General features: G+C 49.7%; 1 protein-coding gene across 1 annotated transcript in view; it reads left to right on the top strand.

Annotated features, from left to right (window-relative positions):
• The window catches only part of shank2b (SH3 and multiple ankyrin repeat domains 2b), a 463,010-nt gene that overhangs the window by 430,504 nt on the left and 11,729 nt on the right, over positions 1-20,777 (top strand). The window contains exons 18-21 of the mRNA XM_055649215.1: positions 2,069-2,128; positions 3,709-3,839; positions 6,418-6,529; positions 12,797-15,308. Of these exons, the coding sequence (XP_055505190.1) occupies positions 2,069-2,128; positions 3,709-3,839; positions 6,418-6,529; positions 12,797-15,308 (2,815 nt within the window). The remainder of the gene's footprint in view (positions 1-2,068; positions 2,129-3,708; positions 3,840-6,417; positions 6,530-12,796; positions 15,309-20,777) is intronic.

Here is a 20,777-nt window from a genome sequence, read left to right as displayed (position 1 = left end):
GAATTTAAAATATGGTGGGATTTAATATGGAATATAAATCCAATTGGCCAAGTATATCTGTGCAGGAAGGAACTGCGGATGCTGCTTTTCACTGAAGGTAGACACAAAATGCTGGAGTTACTCAGCGGGTCAGGCAGCATGTCTACAGAGAAGGAATGGGTGACGTTTCGGGTGGAGACACTTCTTCAGACTGAGAGTCAGGGGGCAAAGGCAACTGGATGCATGAAAAAAGGTTCAGAATAAATCACACCCTTCTTCAGAAACACCACCCATTCCTTTTCACCAGAGATGCTGCCTGGCCCGCTGAATTACTCCAGTATATTGTGTCTGTCTGCAGCCACGTATATCAGCCAGTCCAACATAGACTGTGCTGGATAATCAGTGTTTTTTTAATCGAATTTTCTCTGGCGAAGAACTCAAACATGCAAATGAAAGGTCACGGGAAAGATCAATACTCTAATCCGAACAGTTTCATGTGAATCAAGTCATGTTGAATAGGTGGATGTCTGTAATTGGGATTTGCAATCTACAACTCCTGCTCCTTGACTCAGGCTTGTGTCATTTGTTTTGTGCATATCGGCATTGTGTGATGAAAATGGTTTCACTTGTTCAAAGATGAAATGATTTTTTTTAAATCAATTAATCTGATCCTTTGGTCTCTTGCTAAATGCATGGAACTTGAATGGTGTAATTAATGTAAAATGACTGGTCTACCTCAGCAGATTGGTCGTGAAATTTACTCTGACCAAAGCGGGGGCTACTGCTTAATTTTTCTCACCACACCAATATATCCTTTCTGTCATCTTCATGTGGAGGCAGAGAGGCAGAGAGTGATACAGTGTGGAAACAGGTCCTTCGGCTCAACGCCCACACATGGCCCAGCTACACTAGACCCACCTGCCCGCGTTTGGCCCATATCCCACCGAACCTGTCCTACCCATGTACTTGTCTGTTTCTCAAACATTGGGATAGTCCCTGCCTCAACTACCACCTCTGGCAGCTCGTTCCATACCCCCACCAGCCTTTGTGTGAAAAAGTTACCCCTCAGATCCCTACTGCATCTTTTCCCCGTCACCTTAAACCTATGTCCTCTGGTCCTTGGTTCACCTACCCTGGGCAAGAGACTCTTTGCGTCTACCCGATCTATTCCTCTCGTGATTATATACACGTCTCGTAATTGTGTGCATCTCAATTAAATTTCCCCTCAAATGCTTCTGCTTGAGAATCAGCCCAGCATACTCAACAGAGCTGAAATTCTCCAGACACGCCATCGTCTTGAAGATTCATGAATATAAACTCTGCTTATGTGGGAAGGAACTACAGATGCTGATTTACACCGAAGGTAGACTCAAAATGCCGGAGTAACTCAATGGGACAGGCAGCATATCTGGAGAGAAAGAATGGGTGACATTTCGGGTCTTAAGGAGGGTCTCGACCCAAAACGCCACCCCTTCCTTCTCTCCAAAGATGCTGCCTGACCCGCTGAGTTTCTCCAGCATTTTGGGTCTATCTTCGGTATAAACTCTACTTGTTCAGACGTGATCACATTCCCTTAACTAACGGTGTCTTCAATTTTCACGACGACTCCTCAATGACTGAGTCAGGGTGTCAGTAGTTACGGGAAGAAGGCAGGAGAATGGAGTTGAAGGGGTAGATTGATTAGCCATGATTGAATGGCGGAGTAGACTTGATCGGTTGAATGGCCTAATGTCCCTGTCCCACTTAGGAAACCTGAACGGAAATCTCTGAGAGATTTTGCTTCCCACCCAAGGTTTCCGTGCGGTTCCCGGAGGTTTTTGTCAGTCTCCCTACCTGCTTACACTACCTGCCACCTCCGGGAACCGCACGGAAACCTTGGGCGGGGCGCAAAGTCTCCAGAGGTTTCCGTTCAGGTTTCCTAAGTGGGACAGGGGCATAATTCTGCTCCTGTGACTTATGAACATAAAGTATAAAAGCATCTTGAAGTTATAATGTCTTTAAACTGCGCTGTGATTAAGTGATGAATTTATAGTTTAATATTATCTACCTCTTCACTGAATCCTTCCTTTCCTTCTCCTTACTCCCATAGATCTCGATCCATCTCATTTAGAGGGTTTGAAGAGAAGGACTGCGTTTCAAACGACACTAAGTAAACAAATCGATGCATGCGTGAATAAAGGATGCATGCTGCTTTGTGCAACAGTAACGTGGCTTAGTGACTGTGCGGTATTTGCAGTTTAGTCATGTGCATGGAATTGTCGTCTGTGCTATTTGCATGGAACATAGTACAGCACAGGAACAGGCCCTTCGGCCCACAATGTCTGTGCTGAACATGATGCCAAGTTAAACTGACCCCAGCTACCAGTACTAGATCCATATCCTTCTATTCTGTGCCCGTCCATATGCCTATTGTTAAATATTGGCGCAGCGGGGTAGAGTCACTGCCTTACAGCGCCAGAGACCCGGGTTCGATGCTTGTCTGTGCGGAGTTTGTACGTTCTTCCCCGCGACCAAGTGGGTTTTCTCCGGGATCTCTGGTTGCCTCCCACGCCCCAAAGACGTGGGTAAATTGGCTTGGTATCGGTGTAAATTCTCCCTGGTGTGTGTGTCGGATCGTGTTAATGTGCGGGGACCGCTGGTCGGTGCAGGCTCGGTGGGCCGACAGGCCTGTTTCCGCGCTGAATCTCTGAACTAAACTGAACTATTATCCATCAACTCCCCCCCCCCCCACACACACACTTTCACTCCTGTGGTAACTTACACTAGTCAGTTAAACAACAGCCCCCGTGATTTTGAGATGTGGGAGAAAACTAATTTTTAAAAAAATGAAACAAAACCTTATTTTAGTGTTTTAGGATCGCCATTTGTCCTTTGACACGACCCAAACGCACCGCCACCCCTATCGTATCTGCCTCCACCGCCACCCCTATCGTATCTGCCTCCACCACCACCCCTGGCAGTGCGTTCCGGACTCCCACCACTCTCTGTGGAAAAAAACTTGCCCCCCTCCCACGCATCTCCTTTAAACTTTCCTCCTCTCGCCTTATCGCTATGCCCTCTAGTGTTGGACACTTCCACCCTGGGGGAAAAGATCCTGACTGTCTACCCTATCTATGCCTCTCATAATTTCATGTACTCCCCTCAACTCTCCCCTGAAGTTCCGACGTTCCAGAGTTAAGATGGACACTTATACCAAACACATTGACTGCTCCAAGTGTGTACGGTGTGTGGATGGGAAAGTGGGATAACATAGAACCAGTGTGAATGGGTGATCGATGGTGGGCGTGGACTGGATGGGCCGAAGGGCCTGTTTCCATGCTGTATCTCTAAACTAAACTAAACTGGGCATTTCTGAAGGGATAAATTACTGGGCCTTTTGACAGCCTGTGGTTATGCTGCAGCAGTTAGTATGTAAGCTGATGTGATGAGCACAGCTGTGTGTATCCTTCTCTAGACTGTGTATGATCTTAATAAAAGACATGGTTCACTCCAGTCTTTGTAATGGATCACTTACAAACAGGAAATAAGTGGAGGCGTGGGATTACATTAAGGGCCAGAATAGACTCGATGGGCTGAACAACCTCCTACTGTGTTTCAACACAAGTCTATGCAACCTTTCTCCAAGTAGCTGAAACTCTCTAGCCCAGGCAGTATTGCAGGAAGTATTCTCTTTTATTTCTCATGGGGAACACCACGGGCAGTAACTGAGCTGTGTTCCGTCTTCCACAGACAAGCTGGATGAAATCGTGTCGAACCCCAAACAGTCACGGGCTGCGGAGAATGCAACGGTCGATTCGCGGGTCGCAACGATCAAACAGCGGCCTTCCAGTAGGTGCTTTCCTACCACAGCAGATGCAAACGTGAGTAACTCTTCGCTTTGTGCTACCTGCAGTTTACTTCCACAATGAAATCCACGTTCTCATATAACACCAGGCACCACTCCAGCCCACCCAATCTGAGCATGGTCTCAATGCACGCTTTGTCTTCCTATAAACTATCGTCCATCAACTCCCTCCCCACCCCCCAACACAATCACCCTCCTGAATAATTCCAGTTTTGTTCTCAGTTTAGTTTATTGTCACGTGTACCGAGGTACAGTGAAAAGCTTTTGTTGCGCGCTATATGGGGGTCAGAGGTTATGGGGAGAAGGCAGGAGAATGGGGTTAGGAGGGGGAGATGGATCAGCCATAATTGAATGGCGGAGTAGACTTGATGGGCCGAATGGCCTAATTCTGCTCCTATTACTTATGATCTTATGATCCAGTCAGTGGAGACGGTACGTGATTATAATCGAGCCATTTACAGTGTATTATAGATACATGATAAGGGAATAACGTTTCGTGCAAGGTAAAGCCAGCAAAGTCCGATCAAAGATAGTCCGGGGATCAACTTTGATTGTAGATAGTAGTTCAGGACTGCTCTCTAGTTGTGGTAGGATGATTCAGTTACCCGATAACAGCTGGGAAGAAACTGTCCCTGAATCTGGAGGTGTGCGTTTAGTTTACTTCCACAATGAAACCCATGTTCCCATCTGACACCAGTCACCATTCTAGCCCATCCAATCTAAGCGTGGCCTCGATGCCCGTATTTCCTTCCTGTAAACTATTATCCATCAAGTCCCCCCCCCAAACACACTTACCCCCCTGGGGTAGTTTACAGTAGTCAATTAAACAGCAACCCTGGCGACTTTAAGATGTGGGACGAAACAGGACCAGGCAGGGGATACCCGTGTGGTCACAGGAAGAAGGTGCAAACTCCACACAGACAGCTGACAGAGCTGTGTGCCTCACAGCGCCACATGGCGGCACAGTGGAGCAGCGGTAGAGTTGCTGCCTCACAGCGCCAAAGTCACGCATTCGCTCCTGACTGCGGGTGCTGCCTGTACGCAAGTTGTACGTTCTCCCTGTGACTGCGTGGATTTTCTTCAGGTGCTCCGGTTTCCTCCCATATTCCAAAGACGTGCAGGTTTGTAGATATTCGTTGACTTCTGTAAACCGTCCTGAGTGTATAGGGTAGAGCTAGTGTGGAGGTGATGGTTGGGCCGGCATGGACTCCATCAGCAGAATGGCCTGTTTCTACACACTATTGCTAAACTAAACAAAACTAAAAGCCATAGACCCAGGCTCGAAGCTAATCTCGGAGGCTGTCTGTGTGGAGTTTGCACGTTCTCCCTGTGACCATGGGGTCTGGTTTCCTTCCACATCCAAACGATGTGCTGGTTTTTGTAGGTTAATTACCCTCTGTAAAATTGCCCCTAATGTGGAGGGAGTGGATGAGAATGTTGGATGATGAAGAATTATTGTTAACAGATGATAGATGATCAACGTGGACTGAAGGGCCTGTTTTAATGCTGTTTCTAAACTAAACTTCACCCCTTAAGAAACTGAAACAGCCTCACTCTGTCCACCCTCTCATTTCCCAAACGTATGTTGCAACCATTGACATTTCAGAGAATGCAACACTGGAAGATTGAAAAGACTAGGCTTGTATTCACTGAAGTTTAGAAGGATGAGGGGATATCTTATAGAAACATATAAAATTATAAAAGGACTGGACAGGCTAGATGCAGGAAATATGTTCCCAATGTTGGGCGAGTCCAGAACCAGGGGCCGCACAGTCTTAGAATAAAGGGGAGGCCATTTAGGACTGAGGCGAGTAAACATTTTTTCACCCAGAGAGTTGTGAATTTGTGGAATTCCCTGCCACAGAGGGCAGCGGAGGCCAAATCACTGGATGGATTTAAGAGAAAGTTAGATAGAGCTCTAGGGGCTAGTGGACTCAAGGGATATGGGGAGAAGGCAGGCACGAGTTATTGATTGGGGACGATCAGCCATGATCACAATGAATGGCGGTGCTGGCTCGAAGGGCCGAATGGCCTCCTCCTGCACCTATTTTCTATGTTTCTATGTCCCGAAACATCACCAATTATTTTTCTCCAGGGATGCTGCCTGAGCCGCTGAGCTACTCCAGCATTTCGTGTCTATATACTGGAGGAACTCAGTGGGTCAGGGACCACCTGTGGAGGGAAATGGACGGGCGTCATCTCGCAGAGTTCCTCTAGCCGTTTGTTTACAGCATGGCACAAGATCTGTGCTTGGCTTAGTTTAGAGATACGTCACGGAAACAGGCCCTTCGGCCCACCGAGCCCGCACCAACCAGCGATCCCCGCACATTAACACTACCCTACACTCACTAGGGACGGTTTCCACATACACCAAGCCAAGTAACCTACAAACCTGTACGCCTTTGTAGTGTGGGAGGAAACCGAAGATCTCGGAGAAAACCCACGCGGTCACGGGGAGAACGAACAAACTCCGTACAGACAAGGTCGGGATTGAACCCGGGACTCCGGCGCTGCAAGCGCTGTAAGGCAGTGACTCTACCGCTGCGCCGCCCTGCCCGTCAGCGTTGAAGTTAACGTTCCTTTTCTGTTTTCAGTCGATCTACGACCGGCAAGGTATCGCTGTCATGCCCCCTACAGTCCCGGGGAGCCATAACAGCTCCTACCTAGAGATCCCGCGTGGAACGATGCGGAGACAGAAATCCATAGGTAATACGGCCAAGGTTTTGCTCGTGCGAATTCCAACCTTAATTACCTGCCAACGTCAAATGTTGCATTTGGTTTATATGTCACGTTTAAAAGATGTGTATCAAATCTCAAATCATTTATCGTACGATACGGTATGATAGAACTGTATATATCCCAGGAGGGCAATTGATCTGCCAGTCATAAAAACACATGATACCCATGAAACATGAAATGAAAGCGTTGAATGGAAAGAATTGAAAAGAAGTGGAAAATGAGGAGGGGGGGGGGGGGGGGGGGGGGGGGGGGGAGGGGAAGAGGGGAACAGAAGGGGGAGGAGTTGTACAGTTTGATAGCCACAGGGAAAAAGGATCTCCTGTGGCGTTGTGCACTGCATCTTGGTGGAACCAGTCTGTTGCTGAAGGTGCTCCTCAGACTGACCAGTGTGGTCATGGAGGGGGTGAGCTGTATTGTCCAGGATGCTCCGAAGTTTGAGGAGCATCCTCCCCTCCAAGACCAACCTCCCGTGAATCCAACTCCAACTCTAACGCTGCCCCCAGGGCAGAGCCAGCCTTCCTTGTACTGTGGCAATGTGCAGGAAGGAACTGCAGGTGCTGGTTTACACCAAAGATGGACACAAAATGCTGGTGTAATACAGTGAGTTGGGCAGCGCCTCTAAAGAAAAAGGAACAGGTGAAGGTCTGGAGAAGGGTCTCGACCCGAAACGTCACCTCTTCCTTGTCCCCAGAGATGCTGCCTGGCCTGCCGAGTGACTCCAGCATTTTGTGTCCAGCTGCTTGTACAGTTGCACTTGATTTCTTTCCAAGTAATGCCCGCCATGCTTCCCGCTCCTCTCCCATTCTTCCTTGACCTAAATGGAAATTGGAACAAATCTCATCTGCATGCACTGCAAGTGAGCCACATCTGTCCACATCTGCATGCCTTTCCAAATGCCTTTCAAATGTCACTATCATATCTCCATCACATCCCCTGGCAGCCCATTCTAAGCATCACCACCACTCTATGTGTAAAAACACTTGCCCCACACAACTCAATGAATCATTCTCCTTTTGCCCTCAATGTTATGCCCTCCCGCCTTTGATATTTTCACTCTGGGGAAAAAGATTCTGACTGCCGACCCTATGTAGACCTGTGATCATTTTATACACTTCTATCAGGTCTCCCCTCAACCTCCGGTGTTCCAGAGAAAACAATCCGAGTCTGTCCAACCTCTCCTTATATGGAGCGCTCTCCGATCCAGGCAGCATTCTGGTAAACCTCTTCTGCACTCTTCCCAAAGGTTCCACATCTTTCATGTAATGGAGTGACCAGAACTGCACACAATATTCCAAATGCCGGCCCAACCAAAATGCTATAAAGTTGCGTCACGACTTCCTGATTCTTATTGTCCCGGTCAATAAAGACAAATAAATGGATTGCCTACATTTGAAGGAAGTATGTGTAGGAAGGAACTGCAGATGCTGGTTTAGACTAAAAATGGTGGAGTAACTCAGCGGGTCAGGCAGCATCTCTGGAGAAAAGGAATGGGTGACATTTCGGGTTCGGAACCCAAATGACTGAAGAAGGGTTCCGAATTGTCGCAAATTCCTCGTGGAAACATAGAAAGTAGGTGCAAGAGGAGGCCATTCAGCCCTTCAGCCCTTCGAACCAGCACCGCCATTCATTGTGATCATGGCTGATCGTCCCCAATCAATAACCTGTGCCTGCCTTCTCCCCATAATCCCTTGACTCCACTCGCCCCAAGAGCTCTATCTAACTCTCTCTTAAATCCATCCAGTGACTTGGCCTCCACTGCCCTCTGTGGCAGGGAATTCCACAACTTCACAACTCTCTGGGTGAAAAAGTTTTTTCTCACCTCAGTCTTGAATGGCCTCCCCTTTATTCTATTCTCCAGTGATGCTGCTTGACCCGCTGAGCTACTCCAAACATCTTGGGTCTTTCCTTGGAAGAAGCATACAGTATTTGGTTCTCTGACTTTGAGTAGGTATTGGGAATCAGGGAACGCACCACTCTACAACTGGGAGAACCTTGGGTGGTACATGAAACTTTGACAACGGGCCAGGAACCAGGAAAGAATCCTGCGTCTTTGATTCATGTCAGCAACGTGTAACAACCTGGCTCATGCAGATCAGTTAGTGAATGCTTCTGGCTGCCATGATTTATGACTCACTTTCCCAGCCGCACAAGAGTAGGAACTGCTGTTGACAACCTTCATTGTGTAGATGCTTAATGGCTTGGAACCAATTCAAGGCTCCAGTATTTTAATGAAATTGATAACCTGTAAAAAGTAAATATCCTTAATGCCTCCTTTATAATACCAGCGAGAGGGAGAAGATTGCAGTGAGCACATTAACATCTGAGCCATATTATCAATGACTGATGTCTTCCTCTTGAAGGCAACAGGTCCAGCAGATGAGTTATTTGCACTATTCACTGAGTGCTAATTTCCATTGTTCGTTCTGAGAATATAGAACAGTACAACACAGTACAGGAACAGGCCCTTCAGCCCACCATGTCCGTGCCGATCATTATGCCAATCGAACTAATCCCACCTCCTCCACATGGTCTGTATCCCTCTGTTCCCTAGATAGAGAGTAAATGCTGGAGCAACTCAGCGGGACAGGCAGCGTCTCTGGAGAGAAGGAATGGGTGACGTTTTGGGTCGAGACCCTCCTTAAGACCCGCTATACCCTGCCTGTTTATGTGTCCATCTGAATGCCTCTTAAAACTTGCTACCATATCTCCTTCCACCCACTACCTGGGGAGGTGTTGGAAGGAGATATGATAGCAAGTTTTAAGAGGCATGTAAGCAGATTTGCAAGGCAAGTTCTTTTGCGATAAGTACTTAGAAAGCATTGATAACTTGCCTTGCAAATCTCCTTACAACTTTCCCCGTCACCTTAAACTTATGCTCTCTAGTATTTGATATTTTGAGCCTGCGGAAATTACTCTCTATCTTTTACTATGTCCATGGTCATAGTGTATATATATATATATATATATATATATATATATATATATATAATGTGTGTGTGTGTGTGTGTGTGTATATATATTTATACACACACTTTTGGACGATCTTTGTTCAAAGAACATTTTATATATAATAAAATGATGTGCTATCATGGACAAAGATCGTGAATGTTAAGAATATCAATCCTCTGTGATGATTTCAATGTTCAAGATAGTCTCTTCATTACCCGACATTACCTGAGTTTCCAATGTAAATGACTAGGCTTGGTGAAACAGTAGGGTACAACTTCATATATCAGCAGATGGAATAATGACCCTAATCTTTGTATCCTAATCCCTCCTTTGGATTTCGGTGTCTGGAACGAACGCCAAGATTATGGAGCGCCAACTCAATAGGCACGGCACTAAAGGTTCACTCATTGTCGCTATTAGAAATATTGTTTGCCACATGGTCCAATGCAGTGCATCAGGGACAAGGAACTGCAGATGCTGGTTTGCAACAACAAAAAAGACACCGAGTGTTGGAGTAGCTCAGCGGGTCAGGCAGCATCACTGAAGAACATGGGTAGTTGATGCTTAGGTCGGGACCCAGAATGGTCCCGAACCAGAACATCGTCTATCCATGAAAGGACACAAAGTGCTGGAGTCACTCAACGGGTCAGGCAGCACCTCTGGAGAACATGGGTAGGTGGTGTTTTGGGCTGGGACCCTTCTTCAGACTGATTGTACCGGTGGGGGAGGGGAAGTCAGCTGGGAAAGAGGCAAGGCAGCTCAAAGTGTGGACACTTTGGGTGAGGGGTGTTTTTGATAAGATGGAACAGGGGCTGGAGATGAAAGTAGAAGGTGCGAGGTAGACAAATTGAAGAGTTCCAAATTGTGAAAGGGATGAGGGGAGAAATTGGTGCAAGTCTAGAGGGGGGGGGGGGGGGGAGAAAGGGGGGGGGGAGAGGGGGGTGTGGATATAGGGGGAAGGGGAAGGGGCAGTTAGAGGGGAAGGGGAAGGGGCAGTTAGAGGTTACCTAATATTGGAGACTTCAGTGTTCATACCATTGGGTTGTAAGCTACCCAAGCTGAATATGAGGTAGACAAAAGTGCTGGAGAAACTCAGCGGGTGCAGCAGCATCTATGGAGCGAAGGAATTAATATGAGGCGCAGTTCTTCCAGTTTATGTGTGGCCTCATCTAGCAATGGAGGAGATCCAGGACAGAAAGATTAATAAGGGAATGGGAAGGGGAGCTAAAATAGTTAGCAACCGGGAAACCCAGTATGCCTTGGTGGACCGAACACAAGTGTGCGTTGATACGGTTGCCAATGCACACAAGGTCTCACCGATGCGGTACATGACCCACGGGCTTTGCCACAGAAGGCTGCGGAGGCCAAGCCAATTGATCTTTTTAAGGCAGTGATAGATAGATTCTTGAATATTACAGGTGTCAGGGTCTATGGGGAGAAGGCAGGGCAATGGGGTTAAGGAGGGATATGATTGAATGGCGTAGACTTGATGGGCTGAATGGCCTAATTCTGCTCCCATCACTTATGACCTTATGACCCACCGAGTTACTCCAGCAATTTGCGTCAGTATGTAAGGACTGAAGTTCCCGCCTAACAAATTGTTCTTACTGTGGCCTCTCTCCATGTGTGTGTGTGTATGTGTGTGCGCAGGTATGTTAGAAGAAGAGAAACAATTTTTAGCTCCTCCGTTACTGAAATTTACCAGGAGTTTGTCCATGCCCGACACTGCTGAAGATATCCCACCTCCGCCATCAGTCTCCCCTCCTTCGCCACCTTATAACACGCCCAAGCCAACCGCGCCAAGGAGTTATGGAACAATAAAAGCTGGCTTCAATCATAACTCCGGGTTGAGAAGCCACAACTCGAACAGACCGGAGAGCACGGGGGGGATTCTTTCGGAGCGGCAGAAGAAGGCAATGTATTACCGACAAGATTCCCAGCAGTATTCCGTGGACTCTGAAGACCAGTACAAGCCAAACACCTCGCACCAGACTATGAGGAGCAGGAGGGGAAACATGCCCGAGAATCCCTACTCGGACGTCGGCAACGCCGGCAACAAGGCGGTGTATGTCCCCGCCAAGCCGGCCCGACGGAAAGGCCAGCTGGTGAAGCAGTCTAAAGTGGAGGACAGCCCGGAGAAGACGTGCTCCATCCCCATCCCCACCATCATCGTCAAGGAGCCGTCGACCAGCAGCAGCGGCAAGAGCAGCCAAGGGAGCAGCATGGAGATCGACACCCAGGGCACCGACCGACTCCGGCCCGACGACGGCTTCGGCAACCCGTTCGCGGCGGCCATCGCCGGGGCGGTGAGGGACCGGGAGAAGAGGATCGAGGCCAAGCGCCACTCGCCCGCCTTCCTCTCCACCGACCTGGGCGACGAGGACGTGGTCCTGGTGCCCAGCGCCCGCCTCAGGCACTCCAAGTCCATCGACGAGGGCGTCATGTTCGGCAGCGAGGAGCGCTACAGTCACCTCATGGTCCCCTTGTCCAAAGCCAGCGGAGGAGGAGGAGGAGGGGATGCCAGCGAGACCCTGCGAAGCCACGGCTTCAGCGCCAGGATCTTGAACGTCGCCTCCAAAAAGGAGGACATCGAGTGCAACGGCAGGTCGGCCACCAGCACCAACACCGCACCCGCCATCGCCAAAGCCTACGGCGCGCCCAACATCTCCAACAACAGTAGTGGTGGGAGTTACGTCCATCCAGTGACGGGCAAGGTGTTGGACTGTAACGCCCCGCTGGCCATAGCGCTGGCGGCCAGGGGCAGGGCGGTCAAAGACCAACCCACCACCCAGAACTCTGGCAAAGCCGAGCAGGGCAGGAGCGAGATGGCCAAACCCTTGTACGTCGACACCAAGACCAGGGCCAACGCGGAGACATGTCTGACCGCGGTCAAAGCCAACCCACCGCCACCGGCGCCTCCCCCCTCCTCCCCTTCTGCTTCTTCATCATCACCATTGTCCGCCCTGGCCGGGCCGGGGAAGGAGAACCATCGCAAGGCGGAGGCCGAGGCACAAGGTGGAGGCAAGGTGGTGGAAGAGGACGAGAAGATGAAGATGATGACGGTGATGAAGAAGAAGAAGAAGAAGAAGGAGGAGGATGAGGAGGAGGCGGTGGCGTAGACTTGATGGGCTGAATGGCCTAATTCTGCTCCCATCACTTATGACCTTATGACCCACCGAGTTACTCCAGCAATTTGCGTCAGTATGTAAGGACTGAAGTTCCCGCCTAACAAATTGTTCTTACTGTGGCCTCTCTCCATGTGTGTGTGTGTATGTGTGTGCGCAGGTATGTTAGAAGAAGAGAAACAATTTTTAGCTCCTCCGTTACTGAAATTTACCAGGAGTTTGTCCATGCCCGACACTGCTGAAGATATCCCACCTCCGCCATCAGTCTCCCCTCCTTCGCCACCTTATAACACGCCCAAGCCAACCGCGCCAAGGAGTTATGGAACGATAAAAGCTGGCTTCAATCATAACTCCGGGTTGAGAAGCCATAACTCGAACAGACCGGAGAGCACGGGGGGGATTCTTTCGGAGCGGCAGAAGAAGGCAATGTATTACCGACAAGATTCCCAGCAGTATTCCGTGGACTCTGAAGACCAGTACAAGCCAAACACCTCGCACCAGACTATGAGGAGCAGGAGGGGAAACATGCCCGAGAATCCCTACTCGGACGTCGGCAACGCCGGCAACAAGGCGGTGTATGTCCCCGCCAAGCCGGCCCGACGGAAAGGCCAGCTGGTGAAGCAGTCTAAAGTGGAGGACAGCCCGGAGAAGACGTGCTCCATCCCCATCCCCACCATCATCGTCAAGGAGCCGTCGACCAGCAGCAGCGGCAAGAGCAGCCAAGGGAGCAGCATGGAGATCGACACCCAGGGCACCGACCGACTCCGGCCCGACGACGGCTTCGGCAACCCGTTCGCGGCGGCCATCGCCGGGGCGGTGAGGGACCGGGAGAAGAGGATCGAGGCCAAGCGCCACTCGCCCGCCTTCCTCTCCACCGACCTGGGCGACGAGGACGTGGTCCTGGTGCCCAGCGCCCGCCTCAGGCACTCCAAGTCCATCGACGAGGGCGTCATGTTCGGCAGCGAGGAGCGCTACAGTCACCTCATGGTCCCCTTGTCCAAAGCCAGCGGAGGAGGAGGAGGAGGAGATGCCAGCGGGACCCTGCGAAGCCACGGCTTCAGCGCCAGGATCTTGAACGTCGCCTCCAAAAAGGAGGACATCGAGTGCAACGGCAGGTCGGCCACCAGCACCAACACCGCACCCGCCATCACCAAAGCCTACGGCGCGCCCAACATCTCCAACAACAGTAGTGGTGGGAGTTACGTCCATCCAGTGACGGGCAAGGTGTTGGACTGTAACGCCCCGCTGGCCATAGCGCTGGCGGCCAGGGGCAGGGCGGTCAAAGACCAACCCACCACCCAGAACTCTGGCAAAGCCGAGCAGGGCAGGAGCGAGATGGCCAAACCCTTGTACGTCGACACCAAGACCAGGGCCAACGCGGAGACATGTCTGACCGCGGTCAAAGCCAACCCACCCACACCGGCGCCTCCCCCCTCCTCCCCTTCTGCTTCTTCATCATCACCATTGTCCGCCCTGGCCGGGCCGGGGAAGGAGAACCATCGCAAGGCGGAGGCCGAGGCACAAGGTGGAGGCAAGGTGGAAGAGGACGAGAAGATGAAGATGATGACGGTGATGAAGAAGAAGAAGAAGAAGGAGGAGGATGAGGAGGAGGCGGCGGGGCTGCTGATGGTTCACCCAGAGCCGGGCTCGGAGGCGGACGGCGGCCGGAGCGCGGGGGAACCGGCGGGCAACCAGGCCTCGCCCAACACGGTCGCCTCGGGTCAACAGAGAGCCTCGGAGATCCCCGCCGACGGCAGGAAGCCCCCCGCCATCGCCAAGACCATCATCACCGTCAGCTCGGTGGAAGACGCTGGAGTCTTGCCCTTCCGCATTCCCCCGCCGCCGCTGGCTTCCATAGACGTGGAGGAAGACCTCTTCCTCTTCTCCGAGCCCCTGCCCCCGCCCTTGGAGTTCGCCAACAGCTTCGAGAGCACCGAGGACCCTCCGGCTGCCCCCTCCCTGTCCGACCTGCTGAGGCAGAACAAGGCTGCGGTCCCCCTGCAGGTCAGGAAGGAAGGTGGCGTTAGTGGCATTGTTGACGTGGGTGGTGGGACCACCTCCTCTCCAGCTCCTCTGAAGACCCCCGGGCCTCCCGACCCTCCTCTTCCCGCCGGCTGTCCGCCCGGCCGGCGAGAGGCCGCCGACAGCGTGGTCGATTCGGGCATCGAGGAGGTGGACAGCCGCAGCAACAGCGACCACCACCTGGAGACCACCAGCACTATCTCCACCGTCTCCAGCATCTCCACCCTCTCCTCGGAGGCTGGGGACAACCTCGACACCTGCACGGTCTACGCGGATGGCCAGACGTTCCTGATTGACAAGCCCCCTGTGCCCCCCAAGCCCAAAGTCAAGCCCATTATCAACAAAAACAACGCCATCTACAAGGATGCTTTGATAGAGGAGAACTTCGACGGCCTGTTCATGCCACCTCCTGCACCACCACCTCCCCCTGGCGTTGTCCCACCTGAAGCACTTAAATCCCCACAGCAGAGGACCTCCAAGCTCTGGGGAGATGGGCCCGATGTGAAAGTCCCTGCGGTGACTGATGCAAAGGCAAATGTCATTAGTGAATTGAACTCGATACTGCAGCAAATGAACAAGGAAAAGATGCCCAAACCAACAGAGGCCTTGGATTCTCCTTCTGCTGCCAGAGGAGTGCTTTATGGAACAAGGTAACAGAGAATTATTCCGTTTTGTTCATTCACAGGATGTGATCTGTACTGGCCAGGGCAGCATATATTGTGCCTTCCTAACCTGTCCCTGAACTGCTTGGTGTGACCCCTCTCTCACGGGGCAGTTGAGTTGTGTTCAGTTTATTGTCTTGGAATTCTCTGCCACAGAAGGCAGTGGAGGCCAACTCACTGGATGTTTTCAAGAGAGAGTTAGATTCAGCTCTTAGGGCTAACAGAATCAATGGATATGGGGAGAAAGCAGGAACGGGGTACTGATTTTGGATGATCAGCCATGATCATATTGAATGGCGGTGCTGACTCGAAGGGCCGAATGGCCTACTCCTGCACCTATTGTCTATGTTTCTATCTTTCAATAGCCACGTGTTCCGAGGTACAGTGAAAGGCTTTTAGTTGCGTGCCAGTGAGCAGAAAGACAATACGTGATTACATCCGAGCCATTTACAGTGAATAGATGCATGAATAGAATAATGTTTAGTGCAAGGTAAAGCCAGCAAAGTCCGATCAAGGATAGTCAGAGGGTCATCAAAGAGGTAGATAGTAGTTCAGGACCGCTCTCTGGCTGTGGTAGGATGATTCAGTTGCCTGATAACAGCTGAGAAGAAACTGTCCCCGAATCTGGTGGTGTGTGTTTTCACACAGTTGAGGTTCATTACATTAATGATCAGGAGTCAAATGTAAACCAGACCCGATAAGAGATTATACTATCTGCCATTTCAATTTTATTGTCACGTGTACCAAGGTACAGTGAAACACACTGCCTACAGATCAGTAAGATTATTGCCACACATAAGAACACTGCCTGATTTAAGTACAGAATGCATAGAAACACCCCACTCTGCAAGAGTTTCTGGGCGGCACGGTGGCGCAGCGGTAGAGTTGCTGCCTCAGAGACCCGGGTTCGATCCTGACTACGGCTGCTGTCTGTGTGGTGTTTGCACGTTCTCCCCGTGACCTGCGTGGGTTTTCTACGGGATCTCCAGTTTCCTCCCACACTCCAAAGACGTACAGGTTCGTAGGTTAATTGGCCTGGTATGATTGTAAATTGTCCCTAATGTGTGTCGGGTAGTGTGAGTGTGCGGGGATTGCTGGTCGGCGCGGACTCGGCGGGCCGAAGGGCCTGTTTCCACGCTGTATCTCTAAACTAAACAAAACTAAAGATTGTAAGGCATGTCATGTTTGGTTTAGTTTAGTGATACAGTGCCGAAACAGGCCCTTCGCCCACTGGGTCCGCGCCGACCAGCGATCCCCACACACACAAGGGACAATTTACAATTTTAACAAAGCCAATTAATCTACAAGCCTGTACGTCTTTGAAGTGTGGGAGGAAACCGAAGCACTCGGAGAAAACCCACGCAGGTCACGGGCAGGATGTACAAATTCCGTACAGACAAGCACCCGTGGTCAGGATTGAACCCGGGTCTCTGGCGCTGTAAGGCAGCAACTTTACCGCTGCGCCACCTTGCAGCCCCAAGGCAGCTAAAGGGTGTCTAAGAAGGATTGACGGATGCTGGTTTACACCAAAGATCGACACAAAATGCTGGAGTAACTCAGCGGGGCCGGCAGCATCTCTGGAGAGAAGGAATGGGTGACGTTTCGGGTCGAGTCTGGAGAAGGGTCTCCCATTCCTTCTCTCCGGAGATTCTGTTTGTCCCGCTGAGTTACCCCAGCACTTTGCACATAAAGCGATGCTGCCTATTCTTAATGATCCCATTCCCAATTGGGAGTATACCTCATATTGAAGAATCATTTTCAATAGCTAACCCACCATTGACGTGAGACTCACCAGCCTATAATTATCTGGATTATCAATACTTCCCTTCCTAAACACAGGGACAACTTTTGCAGCTCTCCAGCCCTCCGGGATCTCGCCTGTGGCTAGAAATGTCCATAGGTTCATAAATGATAGGAGCAGAATTAGACCATTCAGCCCATCAAGTCTACTCCGCCATTCAATCATGGCTGATCTATCTCTCCTTCCTAACCCCATTCTCCTGCCTTCTCCCCATAACCCCTGACACCCATACTAATCAAGAATCTATCTATCTCCACCTGAAAAATATCCACTGACCTGTGGCCTTCTTCGGCAATGAATTCCACAGATTCACCACCCTCTGACTAAAGAAATTCCTCCTTATGTCCTTCCTAAAGGAACATCCTTTAAGTCTGAAACTATGACCCCTGGTCCTAGACTCTCCCACTAGTGGAAACATCCTCTCCACATCCACTCTTATCCAAGCCTTGCGCTATTCGGTAAGATTCAATGAGATGTCACAAAGATCTATGAAGGACACATGTGGAAAAACCTTGTTGTTTCATGGTTACCTTTCTGACACAAGACTTCCTTTAATTTTGGATTCATGTGATCATTCGGATTCACATTTCCCAGCTGTTGTGTTGGGATGTGAATTAGATACAGAACCATTAGTCCAGTAATGTATCCATCATGCTGCCCTCCTGCTTTGTCATAAAATACACAATAAATGAAATTAGCAAAATTAATTTTGGACACAGGATTGCATTTTGTTATTTTTCTGAATGTCCGGTGAGCTAACTTTCGAATTAATCCGGGAGACTGGTGCAGCTGTGATTTAATTAATGAGATCGTAAGAGGAACTGTGCAGATGGATGGAGCTAATGTCATTTGGCCCAAAGAACTAATGATGCTTATTTTAAATTAGCTTTGCCTGTAAAAGTAGCACAAAGGGAGGGATTTTGATGAAAGACTGTGAAAGGGGTCATTTTCCAATTTTGTGTCGCTGCTAAGGAGCTCTCCTCTTCTCCACTCGTATGCCTGCTGAAATTGTGCCAAATTCGCGGGCGGAGCACCAAAGGAAATTCCTTGTATGTGAATACTTGGCCAATAAACATTCATTCACTTATTCACAGCATAAAAAGCCAACGATCAGGTGCTAATGTTCCCCGCAAACATGGTGGCGTAGCGGTAGATTAGCTGTTCGGCGCGGACCCGGTGGGCCGAAGGGCCTGTTTCCACGCTGTATCTCTAAACTAAACTAAACTATACTAAACTAAGCAAACAATACAGTTACAATGAAGAAACTATGCATTCTTGAAAATGCTGGACACTCAGCAGGTTGACAGTGGCTCATTGGTAGAGTTGCTGCCTAAAGGGCCTGTCCCACCAGCATGCGATTGCGTGCGTCTAGCGCGACCGAACGTGGTGACTTGAGCCGTACGGCCTCGCGGGACTGGTCCCACTTCCAACCGCGGAGGGGTATGGAGTTGTGCGGGGCTGGTCCCGACATCATACTCACCAATCAGCTGGGCAGGCGGGCTGACGTTTTCAAGAAGCCCCCCTCTCATCCTTCTAAACTCCAGTGAATACAAACCTAGTCTTTTCACTAGCACTATCCTACATAATTTACAATTATTTTTAACCAAAGCCAATTAACCTACAAACCTACATGTCTTTGGCATGTGCAGAGGAACAGGTGATCACGGGGAGAATGTACAAACTCCTTACAGACAGCAGCACCTGGGTGATCAATGGTCAACATCGACTCCATGGGCTGAAGGGCCTGTTTCCACGCTGTATCTCTAAACAAAACATCTAAACTAAAATACTATAAACAGCAGGTCAGGCCGCATCTGTGTAAAGAAAATCAGCCGACATTTCAGGCCAGAAGCCTTTCAGCTGAAAAGTCAACTCTGATTCTTTCCACAGATGCTGCCTGACCAGCTGAGTCTTTCCAGCATTTTCTGTTCTTGGAAACACTTGTACCTTTGTTTTGCTGGAGAAACCTCAACTTGTCATTCTGAAAGGAAAAATTACCTATTTTTCAGCTGAGGCGCACATGAATTTCATTTAAAATTTTAATAAGATTTTAGTAAGCAATGACTCCTCAATGGCTTGTGTGTTTCAACAGCAGATGGCTTGGTGCAATGTATTTACTCACCAACCGAGTGAAGTAGTAATTATGGGACCAGTAATTGCTTGTGCTGGATCAATGCGTCGGCTCCCTACAAGTGATGATAATAGAAAAGCAAGCTTGTTAAGTTTCATAAGTGATGGGAACAGAATTAGCAGAATGTAAATTGTCCCTTGTATTTAGGATGGTGCTATTGTACGGGCCGATCGCTGGACGGCGCGGACTCGGTGGGCCGAAGGGGCCTGTTTCCGCGCTGTATCTCGAAAGTCTAAAAAGCCGATGGCAATTTTCCTCTCGTGGCTTCCAATCTCAAAGCCTCTGATCTCCTTCATAAGTCATAGAAACAGAATTAGGCCTTTCAGCCCATCAAGTCTACTCCACCATTCAAGCATGGCTGATCTATCTCTCCCTCTCAATGCCATTCTCCTGCCATCTCCCCACAACCCCTGAAACTCGTACTAATCAAGAATCTACATTTCTCTGCCTTAAAAATATCCATTGACTTGGCCTCCGCAGCCTTCTGTGTGCGGTGAATTCCACCCTCTGACGAAATAAATTCCTCCTCATCTTCTTCCTAAAGGAGCGTCCTTTTATTCTGAGGTCCTAGACTCTCCCATTAGTGGAAACATCCTCTCCACATCCACTCTATCCAAACATTTCACTATTCCAAAATATGAACAGAAAATGCTGGAAATGGTCTAAGGACTAGGTATGATCTGCAAAGAGTAAAATAGAATTAGTGTACCAAATCTTTCGGCAGACGTGAAACATGATTGTATCATTCAACACTTCTAAGGGCCCCGCCTTTCATTGTGAAAGTCCTGCTCTGGTTTGACTGCACAAAATGGCCACACATCACACTTATCTGTATTAAACTCTGTTAGTTATTTTTCAGACAACTTGCCCAGCTAACCAACATCCTGCTGTAATTTTTGATAACCACCTTTCCTGCCCACGATGAAACGTCACCCATTCCTTCTCCCCAGAGATGCTGCCTGTCCCGCTGAGTTACTCCAGCATTCTGTGTCTACTTTAGTGTCATCTGCAAATGTACTATTCACACCTTGTACATTCTCATCTAAATCGTTGATATAAACCACAAACAGAAATGGGCCCAGCACCGGTCCCTGAGGCACACCACGAGTCACAGGCCTCCAGTCTGAAAAACAACCTTCCTCATCACCTTCTGCTCCCGATCCAGTCTGCAAGTGGTAGATCAGCGGTAGAGCTGCTGCCTTACAGCGCCGGGGACCCGTGTTAGATCCTGACTACCGATGCTGCCTGTACGGAGTTTGTACGTTCTCCCTGTGACTGCTCGGGTGCTCCAGTTTCCTCCCACACTCCAAAGACGTACAGGTTTGTAGGTTAGTTCTCTACGGTGAAATTGTAAATTGTCCCTGGTGTGTGAAGGATGGTGCTAGCGTACGGGCTGATCCCAGGTCGGCGCGGACTTGGTGGGCCGAAGGGCCCGTTTCCGTGCAGTATTTCTGAAGTCTAAAGACTAAAAAGCTCTACCTGGATGCCACATGATCTTACCTTCCAGAGCAACCAACCACACGAA

This window comes from Leucoraja erinacea, chromosome 18 (assembly GCF_028641065.1).
Source record: "Leucoraja erinacea ecotype New England chromosome 18, Leri_hhj_1, whole genome shotgun sequence".
NCBI lineage: Eukaryota > Metazoa > Chordata > Chondrichthyes > Rajiformes > Rajidae > Leucoraja > Leucoraja erinaceus.
The sequence above is the reverse complement of the archived record's forward strand: the minus strand, read 5'-3'. Positions and strand labels throughout refer to the sequence as shown.